The 21,713-nt window shown below is 52.2% G+C and overlaps 6 protein-coding genes across 6 annotated transcripts; 4 read left to right on the forward strand and 2 right to left on the reverse strand.

Annotated features, from left to right (window-relative positions):
- Positions 1 to 2,043: 2,043 nt before the first annotated feature.
- On the forward strand, positions 2,044 to 4,500 carry A1O1_01322 (uncharacterized protein; the record flags this gene model as incomplete). Its single annotated transcript, XM_007722235.1, has 1 exon — positions 2,044 to 4,500. One exon carries the CDS (start codon positions 2,044 to 2,046, stop codon positions 4,498 to 4,500), a length of 2,457 nt encoding a protein of 818 aa, XP_007720425.1.
- Positions 4,501 to 6,960: 2,460 nt separating this feature from the next.
- Positions 6,961 to 7,789, forward strand: A1O1_01323 (uncharacterized protein). Its single transcript, XM_007722236.1, has 3 exons — positions 6,961 to 7,161; positions 7,210 to 7,485; positions 7,592 to 7,789. Exons 2-3 carry the CDS (start codon positions 7,382 to 7,384, stop codon positions 7,725 to 7,727), a joined length of 240 nt encoding a protein of 79 aa, XP_007720426.1. The 5' UTR covers positions 6,961 to 7,161; positions 7,210 to 7,381; the 3' UTR covers positions 7,728 to 7,789.
- Positions 7,790 to 8,369: 580 nt separating this feature from the next.
- On the forward strand, positions 8,370 to 12,773 carry A1O1_01324 (uncharacterized protein; the record flags this gene model as incomplete). Its single annotated transcript, XM_007722237.1, has 1 exon — positions 8,370 to 12,773. The coding sequence occupies one exon, from the start codon at positions 8,370 to 8,372 to the stop codon at positions 12,771 to 12,773; it is 4,404 nt and encodes a 1,467-aa protein (XP_007720427.1).
- Positions 12,774 to 13,512: 739 nt separating this feature from the next.
- Positions 13,513 to 15,677, reverse strand: A1O1_01325 (uncharacterized protein; the record flags this gene model as incomplete). The annotated part of the gene is made up of 3 exons (XM_007722238.1): positions 13,513 to 14,756; positions 14,839 to 14,885; positions 14,944 to 15,677. 3 exons carry the CDS (start codon positions 15,675 to 15,677, stop codon positions 13,513 to 13,515), a joined length of 2,025 nt encoding a protein of 674 aa, XP_007720428.1.
- A 1,091-nt stretch (positions 15,678 to 16,768) lies between these two features.
- Positions 16,769 to 18,544, reverse strand: A1O1_01326 (uncharacterized protein; the record flags this gene model as incomplete). The annotated part of the gene is made up of 1 exon (XM_007722239.1): positions 16,769 to 18,544. The coding sequence occupies one exon, from the start codon at positions 18,542 to 18,544 to the stop codon at positions 16,769 to 16,771; it is 1,776 nt and encodes a 591-aa protein (XP_007720429.1).
- A 1,860-nt stretch (positions 18,545 to 20,404) lies between these two features.
- On the forward strand, positions 20,405 to 21,677 carry A1O1_01327 (biotin synthetase; the record flags this gene model as incomplete). Its single annotated transcript, XM_007722240.1, has 2 exons — positions 20,405 to 20,659; positions 20,709 to 21,677. The coding sequence occupies 2 exons, from the start codon at positions 20,405 to 20,407 to the stop codon at positions 21,675 to 21,677; spliced, it is 1,224 nt and encodes a 407-aa protein (XP_007720430.1).
- Between the last annotated feature and the right edge of the window lie 36 nt (positions 21,678 to 21,713).

The raw sequence follows: 21,713 nt of genomic DNA on the forward strand, positions 1-21,713 counted from the left end.
GGCCGTGAAACGAAGTCAATGTCAATGAATCCAACTCGAAATCGTTCGTGCCGTCTTTGCATCAACGATCGGAGGTGGTGGAAAGTAGCGGTCAGACCCGTGGCATGATAAGTCAAAAGGCGGCACCACGCAGTTTATAGCTCGCCCTTATCGGGTTAGTCGGACGTGCCATTTCCACGGCACAATAACGCCTAGTGGGCAACTTGAGCCCTGTATATTACAACCATAATACGAGCAGGGGAATCGGAGAAAGCTTGGCTCGCCAGTGATTGGATGAAAGCTGTGGCGTCAAGCAAGCTCTATTCGGTATAGTATACGTTCGTTGGGGTGCTGTGCGGTGTGGTTTTTTTTCGATATATTTGGGGGGAAGCTGGTTTTGCAAGCCTCTGTAGCACGATGGTTGCAAATCCGTTCAAGGCGGAAATATTACCCAGGAGGCAAATTTAGTGACGACAACAAGTGCGCTAGATCGTCCTCGTCATAGCACATCGCATCACAACACCTTGCGGATATTTGGAGGTAAATATACAATGGCAGGCAAAACAGTCATGCGGAAACAGACTCACCCATGCACGCCGACTGACCCTGTCGCCTGAGTTTGTAGCAGCGTAAAGCTAATACTGCGTGCAACCTTGGTGAGACACGGGTGATCGCTCACCCCGGCTCGCGCGAGTCAGGGCGCGCCGGGGGTGAGTACAGGGCGGCATCACCATGCACCGCATCCGGGGTGAGCTGCGAGCAGATTTACCACACCTTGGCATCAGTCCATCATAGGTAGGGGCCATTGACAAGAAGTAAACTGCAGCATGGCCGGGTTTAGTAACCCACCCTCAATGAGGCTGATGTCTTTTTGTCTTTCTGTGTGTTGCCATTGAACTCTACCCAGTCTTTGTGACGATATTCCGACACATGCCTGTCTGGGATTTTCGGTCTTGAGGTGCAACAGGACAGTCTGCAATCTCCGTATTCACATATGTCCAGCCACAAGATATAAATTCGTGAGACGCTATATAGACCAGTTAGTCTGCTGAGGCAGGACCAGACACCCCTGTTTATCCCATTGTTGTCTGGTCGATAGCTGTCACGTCCTGGGATCAGCAATACAGCTGTCCAATACATCTGTGAATTGCGCGTCCTCGTCGTTGTTGAAGGTACTCTGACATACGACGGTAGTTCTCTACCTTCCTCACCTTGGGTCGCCATCTGGGAAGTTACTATCTCTTTGAAGGGGAGATAAGCTCGCCCCTCATATTTATACCTGGTTATCTAGCCCCTTCAGCCCTGGACGAGGGTCGACAGAGGTCAATCGAGCGATACGGTACATGCATGGTGCCCGCTTGTAAGGCTCCGCGGCTGGGGTGGAGAGTGCTGTATTCGGTGAATCTCTCTGCTGTCGGCAAAGAGTATTCGGTGTCTGAACCAGGATCGTTCACACCATCCTTGAATCAGTCTCACAAAGCATAGTACGCAAGTCCAGGTCTGCCACCATAGAAGGGGGGACACTCAAGCGGCAAGGGATCTTCCAGTTGTCTCCCACAGTGCCTTCAACTCGGTTTAGATGAGGACAACGCTGGCCAAATCCCTCGCCGACAGTCCAAGTGGTCACTTTGGCAGTGGCATTCACAGCTTGAGAGCCGGACACGAGCATTCACCAGACGTTCACCAGATACTACTAGTAGATGGACAAGCTGAACTGTAGACGGCTTCAGTGGCAGGCAGGGCTGAAAGACAATGTAAGAGTGAATAGAGTCGAGTCACTAAGGTACATGTACATTTTGAATACTAGTACTATTTAGAGTGGAAGGTTTGCCGAGCCGCGACTTGGCGCGTTTGCCCTGTAAGTGACGGAACTTGAAGTGTCGCAGGGAGAACAAGAGACAACTTGAACATAACCCTCGCGCAGGCAGACCCTTGAGTCGTCCTTTCTGTCGCGTTCATATCACCAAGCTCTGCCTCAACAACCCTCTTCCTAAGTTGTCGTTCATGAAACCCTCTAGAATGACTGCATCCTCTGCTCCAGTTCCTTTCTAATAACCGGTCACCATGACTTCTCGCGAGCCCTCCGCAGCGCCCTCCGCAGTGCCCTCTCCAGCGCTCTCTCCAGCGGCCTCTGAAGGAGACACCATTGATGACCACGCAGAAGAGGTCAAGCCTGACTTGACAGACCTTGACCCAGATCAATCTCAGACTGGAGTCTACGACTCTCCAAGACTGACACCAGCGAGCGGGCGGCGGGCAGGTCGTGCTAGAACGTCTACAAGCAGAAAGGCGAAACCGAGGGGGAGTGCAGTCTGGATTCATGAGCAACCTCAAGATGGCACAGAAGATGAGGGTAGCGTGATATCTACCACGAGAACGAAAAAGTCAGAGGCCAGTCCCGACTCCGAAGCCAAGGTGATCGGAACGGCAGTAGGGACTAGGAGACAAGCCAACGGCACCGTCGGGTCTGTCTACTCTGGGAGCAAGATCAGACACATCAAGAAACCGGACGGCACTCCCCTATGGCGGAAAGAGATCCAATTCGAGTTCTTGAAACTCGTCACCGAGGATGATAAGCCGGTCTTCACAAGAGTCAGTGACGGCCAGAAGGGCTGTACCTTTTCCGAGGTCTATGTCGACTGCATGGCTCGAAGCTCCAAGACAAGCAAGATCCTAAAGGACAGACTCCAGATCGACCGACAAGCCGCTCAGAATATGGCAATGATTTGTCTCCTGGTCAACGTCGGCAGGATGAACACGACGCTGAACTTCTTCCCGGAAATGAGGGCACAACTGAGGACCTACCATTCCATCCCTTCATTACAGGCATACAAAAGTCAGAAAGATTACAAGTCACTGCAGGATGCTCCCAGATTGAAGAGCATACTCAAGGGCGCCAGCGAGGACACTGATGAGCCCCGGACCATAGCCGCTCTGAAGGACAAGGGGGTGCCACGGACGAATCCTGTGAACCTCATCTTCGTCTTGTCGCAGTATGCGCCCGTTGTCAGCGAAACCCATTTCACTGACAAAGTGGATTTCTTCGACTTGGCCATGCGACCAACAATTTCCTCCGCGAGTCGAGCCAGGGCATTCCTGTGGCTGATGTGGTGGTATCTGGAATCAAATTTCACCAAAGAAGATGCTTTGCGAAATCCATACGGACCGGGCGAATACAAAGAAGACGAAGATCCTGACGATCCGGATACAGTACCACAACTCGTCCCCAAACTGGTTAATATCACAGAAGAGGAAGGAGATGCCGAGAACGAGGATCCTCCTGAAGAAGTAGCTTTTGCGGACAAGATGACCAGGGAAAGACAACGTATCATTCTGGAAGTGGCCAACGAACCCCCTCTCACCATGGCCGACCCAAGCAACCCAGACCACAAGGTCTTGAAGAGACTCAAGAAGAGCGCCATGTACGGAGATGACGATTCTCTGATATCCGATGCCGATTCGCGCGCAAGCCCGGGCATTGGACGGTCGCCAGCCCCCGACATTCTCGGTCATCATGGATCTGTCATGACGGCGCTTGGTGGACAAGCAGACAGCCTTGACGACGATTGGGAAGCCGTCGATCCACATCCAGGACGTGGACGCTACAAACGTGTCAAAGGAAAGAATACGCCAACACGATCCCGCGCGGCCAGACAGAGTGACGGTCCACGGAGTCTGCTCAAATCGGGGCGCAATGCTGGCACACCTGACACCGTTGAACGGAATCGGGGGACTCCCCAGCCTCTGCAGCCTGGCGGCAGTCATTCGAGCGCATACCGTGGCAAGAATGAGATTGACACAGTCATGGGTAGAGCCGGCGAGCCAGCGGCGGGTGGATCTGTTACAAAGTCCCGCGCCAGGACCGGATATCAACGTGAACTGGAGGAACATCGACAACGTCGGGTAGAATGGGCTTTGAGACGACGGCGAAGACAAGCACTGAAGGAAGCTCGACAGATGCGGGAAGGAGGTAGATGGTTGTTGAAGGCGGCCAGACGTATCGGAGAGTTGCCCCCCACATATGACAGCGAGGAGGAAGAATCCGCCGGAGGTGTTGGCTTCCCCGGCTTGCTTGCTCACAGATGGTATGGTGACTATGTCGAGAATCAGCCTGGTGGCGTGCCGCCTGGCTACGAACCTGATGATTTTGGCGAAGAAGCGGACACTTGGACAAGAGCATTTAGGAGGGCATCTCGACGTCTGGAGGCCTGGGGAGGAGATCGCACTCACACTCAGCGGCGTCAGCTCGTCATGGAAGAACAAATTGCCGCCACTCCTCCAGCGCGGGCCGCCGGCAACGGTACACGCAAGAAGCCACAAAAACGAGCATCAGCAGTACGCGTGAAGAATGTTGACAGTGGGCGAGGCGGAAAAGCGACTCGAACCTCAAACCAGGATCTCAACGACGAAATCACGCAAGACCTGCTTGCCGAGCGTAGCGATGAGGACATGGGCGATGACGAATCAGTTGAAAACGACGGCGACGGCGATGGAGAGGAAAGCGACGTGGACATGGACTGAACGTGCATCACCAAGGTGTCGTTCACGCGGATCCGCTTGAACCTCGGACTGTATGAGTAGCATCAAAACACATGTGTATTCTGTGTATTCTGGGGCGGGAAGGACATTTCCCAATGTTTCGCCGAAGGCTTGAACTCGCGATGGGACATTCTACGTTATCTCCTCAATGAACAGTTCTCCCGGTCGGAGGCTCTGCGGGTTCATAAAACTTATCAGCAGCCAAGTGGCCGATAGTCATTGGTACGAGGAAAGCTTTCATGTCTCTCTTCCTAGTACATCTCCTGTGTTATTGACTTCGAGCCATCCTGGTGGCAGGTCTCGCGGGTCTCCAAGCCGGCATGTGATGTGAGATGAAGACAAACAAGCTCACGGTGATCCTTGACTGTGGGCACGCTTCGCCTTTTGATGGCTTAAGACCTCGGAATCTTGTTCCACGGGGTCTGTTCCGCTCTTGATTCTGGTAAGCAGGTGGTCGACGTTCTCAAGCCGTGCTTACGAAAGATCAGACTTTACGATCCCTTGCTGACTTGTCTAATGTCGCTGGCTGACTCACAGGAGGTTTCCAGTTGTCGGTGGCCAATGGCTCTCGGTTATCTCAACACGAACAAGCGTGAGTTCCTGCCAGGCATGCCCTAGGAAAGAGTTTCAGCAACACAACACAGGCGGCAGATTCGGCTATCCAAGAAGGGACAGCGTCAATGTGCCCAGAATGTTCACTGATACCCATTCAGTCTTCAGGTGGGCACCACTTGCTCGCAGAGATGGACGAGTGGACGAGATGTCTTATCAAGTTGCGTTGTCTGACGTTTTCATATCTTGTCCACGACCTCATGATGTCACCACATCCTGAAGCTGAGGTTCGTGCAGAGGTTTGAATGCTACATTGATCGCGGCGAAACAACTTTGACTCAATGATCGGGCGTCTTGTCGAGCGGAGAAACGAACAACGTATGTTGCTTGATGGAGTTCCGCCCCCAGAGGCGTTGATGCAGTGGGTGAACCACATTTGCGAGAGCAGCGAATCAATGCTTCGGGCACAAGACCTTTTCTACGCCAGGCATCCTCGGGCGCCTGCCTAGACCTCCATTCTCGTTTTCGAGGGGAGTTAAAGGCGTGGCTATGCTCAAGAGACATGCCATATGAAGGTGTGGAACTTGAATGGGACAAAGGGTATTCTCATTTCTGACCCAGCTAATACAACGGCCCCAGAGTCTGCACCAGCACCAGGGAGCAACAAAGAACGCCTTGGAGACTTTCCAGACAAAGAAAGTTAACAGACACAGAGCAAAAGAGGGGTACAGGAGAACACCATCGACTGACTTCGATCCACGGACCACGGCATCATCCTGCCTCCTCAGTCGTCGACGAATATCCCGCTTCACGCCCGATTCTTGTGTTACAGCAGGCCGACGAAGAGAAGCCAACAGAATTGTCTTTCTCGCGAGGAGGAATAAATCAGAAGTCCAGGTTGATCGCTTCTACTCGAACTCTTTGTTTACAGGGTCTGGCCAGCCACCCTTGCTAGTCCTCTGCACCTCCCCCGTCCATGTCCAATGACTGAGTGTCGTGGCCGGCTGCAGCCTGCTGGGGCTGAAGGTCCTTTTTCTCGCCATACATTCAAGAACCCAGTACTGGCAGCGAGGACCCCTGCAGGCATTCCTACCAGAAGAGCTACCCGACTCTTCAGTTGATGGGATTGAGGGTCTACAACGCCCATGCTTTGCGAACGTCCTGCAGACCACTGGCTCATACTCGGCTTCCATTATCAAGGTTTAAACTCCTCTCATCTGTCCAACTGGACGCCTTATCCAAGATACCACTGCTTCATACCCCGTCCCATCCCCTCGAGTCTCTCTGGAGTCTGAGAGCTCGGAGCGGTGTATTCAACATTTGCCCATCCCGCATCCACGTGGCTCCACACCATCCGGGGACGGTTTCCTTCCCCCGAGGCGATCCGCTGCCATTCCAGCGCCGCCCTGGCTGTCACTTTGATAAGCAGTACTTTGAGGTGCCCCTATCAACATTATGCAAGTGGATGCTTGTCGGCGGTCGCACCTGGGCTTGGGTGTGATGCTGGGCCTCAACCATCCCAAGAAATATGCCTAAAGTCGAAACTACTTCACTTCTTTTCTTGACTTTCTGAGCTTTACTACCCTTCTCAAGTCCTGAAATTACCAGTCCCAGAGTCTACACGTGCTCTCCATGCTGGATATCTGACTTTCTGGCAAAGATCCTGGCACCGGTTCTATCGGCAAAATCATCTCGACCACTAGTCCGGTCATGCTCTTGACCTCACAGCGTCTGTGGAGGCCCTGCTATTGAGCATATGGTCTGGCATCACCCTGGACGCATAAATTCCAAGCCTGGTCTCAAAGCTTGTGTTTGTCTCAATTTTTTCGACACTACTGGACTTCGTCTCTATCCTTCTCCAACGATAGAAGTACCTTGAGATATTGGAATATGAAAGAAAAGTTGCCAACGATGGGCGGGAAACATCGTCGGTCTCTTGCAAACATGGACAGTTTCATATCATGCTTTCATGCCAATAGCCTTCACCCACAACAACCACAACCTTCAGCGAACCCAGGCTACTGTTACATACCTGGACAATACTGGCAGACGTTTGACTACTATGACATGGCCGTGGACGTCTGCTCTGGAGTAACCGAAGTAAGTCATACACCTCCGACGAGGAGATGTCCTTAACAGGCATTGCAGTCCATCAAACTACCACAGACTTTCGCGACTGACCACAACACTTTGCCCACCCTCGACGAGTTGTTGCCGACGATTGACCCATCTTTAGAGTCCTTACCACTGGAACTAAACAGCAGCCCAGATATCGAGACGCCTCAACGAACCCAGCTTGGCTTGTCTCTTGATGGGAGTCCCGTGGCCGAGCTCGAGAGTTCAACACATTCGTCGCCCAGCCATCATCACCGCCACCACCATTCCTGTGAAGTTTGCGAACGTGACAAGAGAGAGGTCAGTGGCCCCAGCACTTTTACATGTGGTGCTAAATTTCTCTGTACTTTTTCTTTGCGCTTGTGCAGATCTGGGAACCCTAACTTGACGAGATTCACTTCTGCAGCGACGCAAGGAACAGAATCGCAAAGCACAGCGAAATCACCGGTTACGGAGCGAAGCAAAGCTGGAGCAGCTCAGGATCAAGGTCCAGTCCCAGACAGAAGAAATCGAGTCACTCAAAGAGACCAACCGGTCGTTGATGAAGCATGTCGAGAAGCTAAAGGGCAGGGATAAAGATAGGAGAGGAGAAGCTGCTGTAGACACTGGGCAGGGGGATGACTCGGGACTGCTTCTACAGCCTATGTTACAGGCAGTATGAATTATGAGACAACTTCGTGCCTACGAGGTAACTCCAACTACTGTGCGGAACTTAGGATGAATCTTGAACGAATAATGAAATATGATACTCTATTAAAAGTCCGAGGAACCAGAACAGGGCCACGCCTTCCAAGGGACTTACAGTTTCACCCAGAAGGTGCGATTTGATACTTCTGGGAGACTTGCACATTGTGGCTGTTGTGGATTCGTTCCACCCAGGTATCCTCTACTACTAAAGTATTGCCTCGGAACATATAGAATCTTGAAGGTGTGTCACTCAGATCTTTTATATCATAAGCACTTGTTCTTGTTACGGCTGTTATTCCTCCACTCCTATTGGCTTCTCACCGCCGCCTGCAAAAATCCCCGCACACGTGACCGCCTTATCTTATCGCATCTGGGGCTCGAGGTTCGAGGCTCCGTCGCCTGATATTCGTTCGCTTCGCCTGCGCGCAGTCTGCCCTTTTTCGCCTCTTCCAACACTGCGCTCGCTCGCTACCTTCATTCATATCTTCAGAGCGACGATGGAGGTGTTGGGCGAGCCTGCGTCAAAAAGGCGTAGGGTCTCCTATGGCTCTGAATATCGCACCGATTCTCCGCCCTCTCCACCTCCCCCTTTCTCCGAATATATCCTCCTCGCCAGCGCCAGGTTCTCTGTCCGTCGCTGGGACATAGATCTGTCCACGCTTTGCCCAGACGGAAACCCTGTGGGGATCAATATACTCGAGGCGCCGACTCCACGGCAAGAATATAGAATAACCTTCTCTGTCGGTCGAGCCAAGGCCTCGCAGTATGTCCATATCCTGAATGAGCCGTCGACGGGCGACCCGGTCTTTGAGGATGCCTTACGCCTGGACTCGGCGGCCAAATACAAGGCCCCCGCCGCCTTGCCTCTTGCCTGCGCATACGCTACGATTCAACCTTCGCCGGATGGCCCATGCGTCATTATCTCGATCCTTTGGGAGAATACCACAAAGATCAGGGATCGCATAGACCCGTTTCTCCTTGATATGCTAGGGCGCTATATACCGTGTGACACAACCCCGGCTGCGAAGTTTGCGACATGGAATCCTCGGCAGTTCTACGACTATGTCCATGTACCTGAGAAAACGGAGGAGAACTCGGCAGATATCAAAGTTCCATACCTGGAATCTCAATTGTTCCCTTTCCAGAGACGTGCCGTACGCTGGCTCTTGGCAAGAGAACGAGCAGTTCTACACGATTCGGGACAGGTGACGACTCTTGATGAAGATTCCGATGGGCCTCTTCCCGAAGGATTCCAGGTATTTCAGACAGACAGCAAACAAACGTGTTTCGTCAATCACACGTTGGGTGTAGTCTCCACAGACCGGGCGGCGGTCTTGAAAGACTTCTCGAGCATAAAAGGTGGGATCCTTGCGGAGGAAATGGGGCTCGGAAAGACTTTGGAGGTCATCTCCCTAATCTGTCTACATCGCAAACCAGAGAATGTTGAATGCCCTCCAGGTTTGCGACAATCTTCCGCAACACTGATCATTACACCCCCATCGATCCTGGAGCAATGGAGGCAGGAGATCAAGGAACATGCCCCCGCATTGCGAATACATCATTACGAGGGCCTCAGCGGCTATCGTCGGACTGGTGACAAACTCATCGAGGAGCTATTGGAGCAAGACGTGGTGCTCACAACCTACAACGTCATCGCCAAAGAAATCCACTACGTGATGGAAAAGCCAGAGCGCAATCTACGAAGCCGCCGGCGCGTGGAACCACCGAAGAGTCCTTTGACTCAGATCTCATGGTGGCGCGTCTGCCTGGACGAGGCTCAGATGGTTGAAAGCGGTGTGTCTTCGGCCGCCACGGTGGCTCGGCTGATTCCTCGCATCAATGCCTGGGCAGTCACCGGTACACCGCTCCGGTCAGGACACAGGGACCTCTATGGTTTGTTACTTTTCCTTCGGTATAACCCATGGTGTCAGTCTCTTCGGCTTTGGGATTATCTTGTCAACTATCATCGGCCACTGTTTAAAGACATGTTGGAGGAAGTCGCACTGAGACATACCAAGGATTTCGTTCGTGAAGACCTGCGACTGCCACCGCAAAGCCGTCATACTATCACAATTCCATTCACACCTATCGAAGAGCAACATTATACCCAGCTTTTTCAAGAATTCTGTGAAGACTGTGATTTTGATCGGACAGGCGCTCCAGTCTTTGATGATCGGTCTGATGATTCGGAACCGGACTCTCCGGTATTGATAGAGAAAATGCGGACATGGTTGACACGACTGCGACAGACATGTCTCCACCCAGAAGTAGGTGGGCGAAATCGTCGAGCTTTGGGTCGTTCCACCAACGGTCCCCTTCGGACAGTCGAGCAGGTTCTGGAGGTGATGATTGATCAACATGAGAGCCAACTCCGCACCGCCCAGCGTAACAAGCTGATGGCGCAAATTCGAAGAGGACAATTGAAAGAGAATGCCAAAGTCACCGATGAAGCTCTGAAGATATGGAAGGGTGTATATGACGAGTCGGTCATTGTCGTCCAAGAATGCCGGAAGCGACTGGAAGAAGAAAAAGTGGCCGCCAGTCTGAGCAAAGAGAAGGAGGACGAAGATGAAGCCAACCCGCGGCTGACAGCCTCGAGGGCACGATTACGGACGGCCCTGGAGATCCAACACATCTCCATCTTCTTCATGGCAAATGCCTACTTCCAACTCAAATCGCTGGAGGAGCCGGAAAGTGAGAAGTACATCGAGTTGGAGAAACAAGAAACCGCGGCATACGAAGAGGCCAAAGCCATCCGTGCCGAGCTACTTGCCGAAGTCTTCCGCCATGTGAACAAGTCAATCAGTTCAGTTAGAGCTGTTGTGGCGGCGGGACTGACACCGATTCCCGACATGGAAGAGCCTGGAGACTATACCGGGATTGAAAGCAGGAAGATCATCGACAAAGTTGCCGACTACTGCCAGGCTATGAACGTCCAAGCAAAACAGTTTCGCGAGCTACGGGAGAAGATGGCCGACTTTTTGAGGCAAGCGCTTATTGATGAGGACGAAGGGGTTGAGCTTCAAGGAGACGAGTACGAAAGTTCGACCAAGCATCAAGATGAGATGTATGCTTACATGGAGGCGCTGAGAGCACTCTTTGCCGACCGCAGTGAAGCCATTACTGGTCAGGAGAACATGCTTATCAAACAAGAGATGAAACAATTCCTCCGCTCCGCAAAGGAGGGTGAGGGGCCGGCGCCTGAATTGATGTTGAAGCTGCTGGCGGATCGTGAGTTGAAACGCGTCAAGGTCAAGGACTATGGTTGTCTCCGTGGTATTACAGCCGAGGTCCGACAATTGGTCATGTCTCTACAATGGCAGGAAGGAAATGGCCACACGCGAGCTGGCCAGGAACTCGTTATCCTAGAGCGAATCCTCAAGCACGTTCAGCAGCTTGGGGCTGGCCAAACCAAAGCCCTCAATGCGCTTGAACAAGAGGTCAACCAGTTTCGCGACACCATGAACAGCCGACTGGACTACTACCGAGCGCTGCAGAAAATATCTGACACAGTCGCCCCTTATCAAGAAGAGAACGTCGGCAAGCCTTTGTCTCAGAGAGAATACCGCGCTTTTGAGACCGAGGAGGCAAAGTGGCAGCAGAAGATAGTCTCCATGGCTGCCAAACTGCGGTACCTCATTCACATGAAGACCGAATCGAAATCGACGGCGCCGAGGATATGTACAATCTGTACAGACAACTTCGAAGTAGGGACCATGACCTCCTGTGGGCATCAATTCTGCAAGGATTGCGTCTTGCTGTGGTGGAGTCAACATCGCAATTGTCCCGTGTGCAAGACGACGTTGCAACCCAGCAGCTTCCACGACATCACGTACAAACCGGCCGAGATCGCGGTTCAAGCCGAGTCGCCGACCAGCTCGACTCCGTCAAGTTCGGGATCTGGTAGCGGTGATCGGAGTCATGACCAGTCGATCTACTCCGACATCAGCACTGCGATGCTCAACCAGATCAAGAACATCGATCTGCGAGGCCCCAGTTTCGGCAGCAAGATTGACTTCCTGTGCCGACATCTGATCTGGCTCCGTGAACACGATCCAGGGTCTAAAGCCATCATCTTCTCTCAGTATCGCGAGTTCATTGACGTGCTGGGCCGCGCCTTTGCCGAGCACAAGATTTCGTCGACCCGCATTGACGTTAAGAACGGCATTGAGAAGTTTAAGTCCGATCCGGCCGTCGAGTGTTTCCTCTTACACGCCAAGGCGCATTCGACCGGACTGAATCTTGTTGTCGCCAGCCACGTCTTTCTGTGTGAGCCGCTCATCAACACCGCCATCGAATTGCAAGCCATTGCACGGGTCCATCGTATCGGCCAATGCCGTCCAACTACTGTTTGGATGTACCTGATTGCCGACACGGTGGAGGAAGCCATCTACGACATCAGCGTCACTCGTCGACTAGCCCACCTCCGTGGCAAAAGTAGTCGAGGGCAAGAGAAGGCTGCCAAACCGACAAGAAGACCAATCTCCATCATGGATATCTATGGGCGCTCGGAGTCGACGATGCCATCACTCTCCTCGGGCGACACAGACAATACAGCCACTACTTCGACCACTCATACCCCGAACGGAGGTCTACAAGAAACCGCCATCGACGCTGCAAATTCAATGGAATTGCAGGCCGCAGATCTCTCCCGACTTCTCACTGCCGGCAAGAACGGCGGCGAAATGGTCGACAAGGAAGATCTATGGGCCTGTCTATTCAGCCGGGTCAGAAAGCGTGAGGCTGTGATGATGGACGGGATAACTGGAGTGGCCGCCAGAGGTGGTTCGACGATGAACGATCTCCATGCCCTGGCCGATGCGCAACCCGCTGGGTCGGACATCGCGAGGTATTTGAGACTCGACGCAGTACAGCGCAGACTTGAGTCTGATGTTCTGTGATTTGTTTGCTTCCATTTGAGATTTCGTTGCGGGAGACTTTGAAGCTGGTAGATGGTTATGATTTCTTCATCTTTAATGGGACTCTCTTTTCTACTTTCAATCCTTGTCAAGATGGTCCCGAGTTTCACGCCGAATACGGTGAGGGAGCGTCTATTCGTAGATAGGACTTTAGAGCAGGGACCGCACCGCACATACAATTATTCAGACCAGACCGAGAAGCATGTGTTTGTCTCTAGCATGGTTAACTAATACATTATTCTCGGAACCGTCAGTCCACAACTTATTAATGTTTGAACAATCGAAAGGTCCGAGATGCCAATCCCCTCCTTTCCATTAATCGCAGTGTCGACGATGAATCTGATCAAGTCTCATCAGCTTGGCCTTGGGTCTTTGACCCTCCCAAACATCTTGAAGCAATGAATTGCAACGGAGGCCTTCCGAGGCTCGAGACCCCTTGATTCCCCTTGGCTTCTTGTTTTTCGCATTTAGGTGCAGGGAAACGAGACGTGCGAGCATTGAAAAGAAAGACCAGGATGACGAAAAACAGAAGCAGGACGTGGGACGCTTAGACGAGACGCATCGAAACAAAAGCATCTAATGTCATAGCTAGACCTTTTTTAAATCTCGAGCACGCTAAAATCATATTCATATTCATCTTGATCTTCATCTTGATCTCCCTCGACGCCTGTCACCTCGTTTTCTTCTCTTTTCGTAATATCATCTGCCACCAAGAGGAGACCTACCCAACCGAACTCCCAGCATCACCCTCAAAAACAAACCAAAGCAACACCCAGTTCAACACCGCCACCCCCGCAGCCGCCCACCAAACGGCACCGACGCAATTCCCACCCAAACCCACCCCCAACAAATACCCACCCAGGGTTGGCCCGACGGTCCTCGCGCCAGACGACACGCTCTGCGCGACGCCATGGATGGTCCCCAACACGCTCGGATGCGGCGTACAGTTGTTGACGAGGATGGTGCCGCTGGGCAGCGCGAACGTGCGCGACAGCACCTGCAGCGCCAGCACCAGTGTCAGGGCGGGCCACACCAGCACCGCCCGGTCCGGCACGAGCGCCAGATACGGGATGATGGCGTACGCGAGCACCGAGAACGGCAGGAACACCTTGTAGCTGCGCAGCGTGCCCAGTTTGGAATTGACCGACGGGTATAGTAGGATTTGCAGCGGGAAGCCGAGCACGCCGATGATGGCGGTCGCCAGGCCGACGCGCTCCGACGACAGGCCCAGGCCGCCGGTGAATTGGAATGGGAGGTGGGCGTGCGAGTTTGGCGAGCGGGGGGCCGGGAGGAATAGGAAGATCAGGGCGTTGAAGGCGCTTAGGTGTAGCGCTAGGAGGTGGTGCGTGAGGAGGGTGAGGAGGACATTTTTGGTGAAGATTTGTCGGAAGGGCAGTTTGACGACGAGGAGGGAGATGTTGGTTGGGGCTGCAGCTGTGGCTGCTGCTGCTTCGCGAAGTGGGAAGGGTGAAGGCGATGATTCGATATCTCTGTCTTGTTGAGAAGATACTTGGTCATGGGCGTTGTCGTTGTCATTGTTATTGTCATGGTCGTGGTCATGGTCATGGTTGTGTATGGTGGTGCTAGTGCTGGTGCTGGTTGGTTGTAATTCGACTTGGATTTGGTCTTGGTTGTCGTCGTCGAGTTGGGTATATTCGTACCCGGACGGTCTTTTGTTATGGTGGAAGCAGCGCGCAACGAAGCGGAAAATCCAGTTCCCTAGTTTGCGGCCGTAGTCTTGTTTATTGCTGAGGGCCGGGTGTGTTTCGTCCAGACCAAGAACGACGCAGAGCGCCGAGACCAGGATGAAGCATGCGCTGACGACATTCGGGAGGGCGTAGGGGAAGGCCTCCATCCATTTGACGCCCTTCTTCCCGCCCAGCACGGAATCCGGGCCAAACAGATGTGGAAACGAGGTGATGGGGTCTGCGAGGAACCCGCCTAGGATAGGTCCGATGACGACGCCTGAATGAATGATTGACTTTGTTAGAGAAGTTCTCCATGAAAGGAAGTTTGTTCTTCAATTCCAGCAAAGATCTGAACTCACCTATATTGAAACACATTGGAAGGAGAAGAAACGCGCGTGACTGATATCTGGTCAGGTTCGTTAGAGAGATGTCAACACAAACCAAGAACTTCGGGACCTCCATACTTCTTCTCCTTAATGATCTCACTAATCATCGTTCTCATCACCCCCACGTTCCCGTTCAGACATCCAGCGCACGCGCGGAAGAACAACGCCTGGGCGAAAGAACGCGAGAACCCGACCCCGACACAACTCACGCACGTCCCAAACAGTCCCACGAGCAAGACTCTCTTCCGACCGATCCACGGCGTATCGGCCGCTCGCCCCCACCAGACGGCCGTCAGGAACTGCGCGGCGGCGAACGACGCTGTGAGCATGCCGCCTTGGCTCGCGATCGTGCTGTCCGGCAGACTCGAGTCGAAGAAGCGAAGCTGATAAAACATGTATGCCGCCAACGATCGCTCCGTTAGAGGCTCCGACAGTCGCGCAATGGTCAGGATGGCCAACTGGCCCTTCTTGGGCAGCGACATCCATGTCACCGACGTTTCCTTGGAAGATATCTTCGAAGACCGGTCCGCTGCTGTCGCCGTGGCGATCGAGTCTTCTTCTTCGTCGATGAAAGACGGCCGCCGCGCCATGGCTGAGATGCCTGGTGCCAGGCTGGGCCGGGTGGGCGGCTGTTTGGCCCAGCGAGGCGGATGGGGATGGGGATTTTCGTATATTGCATTTTGGCCCAGTGATTTTTGTAAGTCCTCTCTGCTGCTGGGTTCCAGAGGAGATCCAGGAGAGGAGCTGTTGCTTTCGGCTACATTATCGTGGTTTTCGGACTGCCGTGGGATTCCCGAGGGCGGTGATGGCATTCGTTGGAGTGGGATCTCGATTCAATTTCTCAGGTTCAAGTTGTCTATAAGACTGACATGGAGAGATTTTTCGTGCTTATAGAGTTTGAAAAGTGAGAACTACCCTACCGGTGAACGAACGAATCGTCAATCTGTGTAAGTGAAGTCTTGTTGGGCATCTCCTGGGCAATATATATATTCATGTTATCGGAATGGCTGTTCGGGTGGAAGAAAAATGAACAGTGAGGTCCTCAGGACCAGTAGCGAAAGCGGATATCCGGCAAGTCGCCCGGTGGCTATTTCTGTTCTGTTATTGGCTACTGAGGCGAGGCTGAGCGGCGGGTCGGCCGTTCGCCGGACTAGCAGATTCCACCTGGTGGGTCGATGTTTTGGGTATGTTTGCCGACAAGGCTGAGTCCATCACGGTGTGGTGACAAGGCTGCATACGATGCATGGACTGTTTACCACGCCATTTTCTTCTGTTCTTTATCTGCCCTGTGTTGGAGTCACGCTGTACATCTCAGTTGTGTCGCATCTGTTTGAGGCGAAGCCAGGTGTAGGCATCGAACCTGGCTGATATGGATGGACAACAAGTCAGAAGCCCTCATACCGCATGTGTTACGATCTCGTTTCGGTCTTGTCTGATAGGTGTCGACACGTCGTTTGCGTGTTCTGATTGCTCTCTACCTATGTGTTTCCACTCGCCTAGATCCTTGCAAAGGAAGTCCCTAGGTCTGAATTGTTCCGATGCTTGACCGATCCAGTCAGGCTATCTGAGCACCAGGAGTCTATCTACAAGATACTACCCTGAAGAATTGTCTTCATCTGTCATCCTCTGGGGGGATTCCTTCGGCCGATATACCTCCCAAGATGATCCTGCTTCGTCTTCTAAGCGGTTGATGTCCAGGATAGTCTGCTTCCCAAAAATGGTATCGAAGATTGTATTCTAGGAGTGTTTCCCGCACAAAATGTTCTGTTAAATAATGGCTTCGACGGGGCCGCCCTTTCCAAGTGCATCCGTCAACATTTTCTATCCCTGTAGATCGTCTTTCCAAGATTGTGACCTAAGAAATTGTCCTCCAGGAGGTCACCCTCGCCAAATAATCACAATATTATGCCTTGACAGGCCTGTCGTCCTTATATGTCTCAAATCTTCCTTGCCAGTAATCCCCCTCTTCGTCATCCAGACCTAGAAATCGTACACAGAAACTTTGCATTGTCTCGTATGGCCAAGTGCCTGACGCGGTAGGATATTTGCTCGCTTCTCGTTCTGCAAAAGTGCGGGTTGCATCCAGAGGAGTAGAATTGTTGAACTGAGTGGTTTGTGCGGCTTTCCTTTCGGCGGTGTTGACAATGGCTTCAAGCAGCGGCACCCAGTGTCGTACCACTTCGCTGTCCAAAGTGCAGGCGTGTTGTCGAAACTCGATGGTGGGTTTGATGGGTTTCCAAGGCGTCTCTCCTTTCGCCAAAGCCCAAAGATTGGCAAAGTTGTACATATATCCGCGGTGTCTGTTGCCATGTCGATCAGAGGCATCTGTCGGTCGTTGTAGAAGTTCGACTAGATCGAATATTGTTCCCTGTTCCTGAAATATCTGGTCTCTGATCTCGCGGAGTTGGTGGCGAGGATTCTGCCTGGTCAGGTGTTGGCGTAGATACCGAGCATTGGAGTCGACATTACCGACTCCGGTGTACTCGGCCTCGAAGGCTAGCACCTTTGCTTCGTTTTCTTGTTCTTTTTCCTGCTCACTTGGCGATGGTGGGGGTTCGACGGGAGCGTCGGGGTCGAATTCTTCATCTTCATCTTCATCTTCGGCGTCGTCGTAGTCTTTCAAGGGAGCTTCGGAAGGGCTTGATGTTTGGAGCTCGACACCACTTCGACTTCGTGGATGGCACTTGGTGAGCAGGTCTTCATGTAGAACGAGAATATATGCCAAGTGCTGCAGTAATAGCATGGGCATGTCTTCTGGGTTTTCAAAAACAAGGCCTATGTGAACATGGGTGCTGGCCCATACAGACTCCATGATTGACGTGTCTTTTCCGGAGAGAGAATCAAGGTATTTCCCAACCGATTCAAACGCTTCGGTTTTCTTTTCCAACTCAAACACGGGCGATACCAGTTCTACTCCACTGCTGTCCCAGCTGTCGACCTCCTTTTTTGATACTCCTTCCTTTTCGAGATGCTCTCTGAGCTGGCTTCGCAGTGGTCCAACGAGAGTGTGATCGTTTGTCAATGTCCAGTCTGTGTAGTCAACAATGCTCTTTCGGATCATAATGGCCTCATCCTCCCCAGGAAACGGTATTTCTGCTAGCTTGGGGTCGCTGGGATTGGCAGGGTCTGGCTCGACCCATCCAACGACGTTGCAGGGGAGTTTCTTCTGTTGTAGATTTTCCTTGACCATGAGGAGTGGTTCCATAACGTATCTCCTCATCCACTGCTTCTCTTGGGTCATTTTGGTGATGAAATTCCCGTGGTGCAACCCGTTCATGGATACGATATCCTCTTGCGGGACATGTAGTGCCCAAGAAGGATACCGGAATCTGCAGTTATGTGATGGATTGCCTTCATAATGCTGCGCAAATTCCCCGAGAAGATTGCGGTGCTCGTTGTCTGTAAAGTGTTTGATAATATCTGCGTTGAGATTGTGCCGGGCCAAAGTGGACTCCAACAGGTCTTGTTTGAAGGCGACAGTAAATTCAAACTCGATGCCAAACGTGGTAGCATGCACTGGAGCTCGTAGTGTGTGTTTCGAGTCGTTTGTCGCAGTTTGTTTTGATTTCTTCGGCTCTGGTTGCTTGGAGCTTCGACCGGCACTGGGGCTTCTTTTGCCAGCTGTATATTTTGTTGATGTGGGTGCAAGGTTGCCATTTTTCACCGTAGTGCCTGACATGTTATCCAGATTGAGCGTCTCGTCCTAATGTATAGCTGGTGTCAAGAGATGGGGATAATATAACATATCTCAGTAACAACAAGGACTGCTCGAACATGACCACAATAACGGCAGCACAGACGCCTTTAAGTATGTAATGGACATTCCATCCCATGACTCAACAGAAGCATGCATGAGGAAGCACGGCATTCCAGGAGCGGAACGGCAACACGGGCCATGTGTGCTGCTAGTACTGCTCGTCGAATCCGCTCGTCTACCGAAGAGCAATAGGTGAAGGTGGCGGTATAAATCTTGCTTCAGATATTGAGGAAATGCATTTTTGGGTTTCATGACCAGGTTTTCTTATAGATGGCGCCGTAATTTCTTGCTTCTGGCTGGATACTTCGCGTAGGTAGATTCTCCATGCGCGAAACGGGGCTTCCCATATTGCACTTTTATTGGGGGATCTGCAAAAAATAAGCGTTATTCCGCAAAGGTTTCCAAATCGAGGCGTCTGGTATGTGATGGTGTAAGCAATAGTTCAACTTGTCCTTTTGTGCTGGTGTCTTCAGGTAGCTAACGAAATTTAAAAGCCCCAACAACTCTGGTGTACACGCACCGTTGACTCGAGGAGACTTGAAACCATGCACATTGCAGAGGACGTGAGCAGGCGCTGAGCAGGCGCTGACACCATTGTCCGGGTGACGGTCTTCGCTGATGTAGAACAAGCCGTGAAACCAAATGCGCCTAGGATCATTGACGACTTGCCGTTGATATAATATACCTCTCAAGAGGCGCTGCAATAAATTTTCATCCAACGAAAAAACCGCTTCTCTGGAAGATCATGCGCTCTCTAACTTTCCACTAGTTGGTCCAAACCTTCGAATGATCAACTCACAGATTGTTTTGAGCCCAGCTAGGGTCTGTGATTGCCGGTACTCTTTTTGAAATCATCGCCAATCAACTCGGCTTAGGGTCTTTCGCTGCGATTATGCCAGAGAAAGGTGTCTTTGAGCCCAGTGGTTTAAAGCTTGGACGCTGGCGGTGTGAACGCGCCGCCTATAAACCTGTAGATTAGTTCTTACCGTTCCATGGAAGCCAGAACCTTGCTGGATGCTTCTGACCCCTGTTTGCCTGAGGCTGCCGAGGGGTGTTCGACAACCTTATCTGCGTTACTCCTTTGAGTATTTGTATCGTCTGTGAGTTTCAAAGCAGTTGAACATGCCCGTGAGGTTGAACTTTGGTCCATCTAAGGAGCCCTCGACGTAGACATTCGGGACCTTGAACACGCTGTGAATTCGCGTGGCAACGTCAAATGCGTAGCGATGATGGCCAAGTATCCGGCATCAGTAGGACTGACATGCATATATCCGGTTTGTAAACCAGCAGAGCGACAAAAGGGCATTGCAGATACCCTGGAATATTACAAGCATCTTGTATGGGACTTCGCTGACTCACAAAATACGTTGGGATAGGAGCTGGTCAGCCACGATTGGCTTTGTTAGGCATCACAGAAAGCAAACCTACCTAGGTATCCTTTGACACGCATCAGCGTGATCAGCCTGTGCGGCCGCAGAGCTGTTTGGTACAGAGAGCGACGATCACAGCAACAACTGCTGGCAATGGTGGAAACATCATAATGTATAGGTATCTGTGGTGGTTTGGTTGGGGATTTCCGATGGGTCGCTGGTTCCTGCAGCAGGTCAATAATAGTAACAATGTTATTAGAGGCCGAGGGGCAGACTCAACTCTCCAATACCGCAGGCTTGATTTGAGGCCCCCAAAGGTCCCACCATGTCCTCTTAAGGCCCAGAGGATATTCATCTTGTAATCATCCTCGAGCACCAGACACCTTTATCGACCTCTTAAACGCCCGTCAGCATGGAACTGGCAAGCATGAGTCGCACAGTGACTCGCAGGGTGATCAAAACGACGTCCTACGCCCGCTACTACAGCATCGTCCACGATGTGCCTCGCACGACAGCCAGTCTAAGCCAAAGTCCTCCCCCACCACAACCCCAGAGCCAGTCTGTCTTCGAGCAGGCCGTCAATGCCACCGGACCTCGCAACAACTGGACCAAAGATGAGATCTCACAGATACACCAGACTCCTCTCATGGAGCTGGCCTTTGCTGCAGTGAGTTAATCAGTCAAACGATCGGACTGGCATCTCATAAATCTGTCAGGGCACCGTCCACCGCCGATTCCACAAACCGTCAGCTGTCCAATTGTGTACATTGATGAACATCAAGACTGGGGGATGCACAGAAGACTGCTCCTATTGTGCTCAATCTTCTCGATACAAGACTAACCTCCAAACCACCAAACTCTCCACCGTCGACTCCGTCATCGAGGCGGCCAAGATCGCCAAAGCCAATGGGTCAAATCGCTTCTGTATGGGTGCCGCCTGGCGTGATATGCGTGGACGGACAAGAGGCCTGAAGAATATTGTTGAAATGGTCAAAGGTGTACGAGGCCTGGGCATGGAAGCTTGCGTTACCCTCGGCATGCTAGACAAGCAACAAGCGAAAGAGTTGAAAGAAGCCGGCCTGACTGCCTACAACCACAATCTCGACACCTCCCGCGAACATTATCCCAACGTTATCACTACACGCACCTACGATGAGCGATTGCAGACTCTGGAGAATGTCCGCGAGGCCGGCATCCACGTCTGCAGCGGTGGCATCCTTGGCCTGGGTGAGACCCCTGAGACAGACCATGTCGGCTTGATCCACACACTGGCTACGTTGCCAGAACATCCCGAATCATTTCCCGTCAACAAACTTGTCCCGATCAAGGGAACGCCCATGTTCGGTCAAGAACCAGTGAAACTAGAAGATATTGTCCGTTGCATCGCAACCGCTCGTCTGGTCATGCCCCAGACGATCATTCGGATTGCAGCAGGAAGAGTCACCATGCCCGAGAGTGAGCAGATGCTATGCTTCATGGCGGGAGCCAATGCCATCTTCACGGGAGAGAAAATGCTCACGACTGAGTGCAATGGCTGGGACGAGGACAAGGCCATGTTTCAACGATGGGGCCTCGAACCCATGCAGACGGAGGCCAGCCAGATTGTCGAGGAGCCCAAATTTGAGGCCCAGAGCTTTGCTCATTTGCGCGACGAGAACAAGACTTCTCCTCAGGTTGCGGCATAAACGTGTAGATTTCAAATGAGAAATGTTTGATTCCAT

This window comes from Capronia coronata (genome assembly GCF_000585585.1).
Source record: "Capronia coronata CBS 617.96 chromosome Unknown acBCG-supercont1.1, whole genome shotgun sequence".
Taxonomy (NCBI): Eukaryota; Fungi; Ascomycota; class Eurotiomycetes; order Chaetothyriales; family Herpotrichiellaceae; genus Capronia; species Capronia coronata.

Bases quoted from the DNA above. Each gene is read 5' to 3' on its own strand.
- A1O1_01323 (XM_007722236.1), top strand. From the start codon at position 7,382: ATGGGAGTCCCGTGGCCGAGCTCGAGAGTTCAACACATTCGTCGCCCA. The intron at 7,486-7,591 runs GTCAGTGGCCCC...TCACTTCTGCAG, and splicing joins GCGAACGTGACAAGAGAGAG to CGACGCAAGGAACAGAATCG.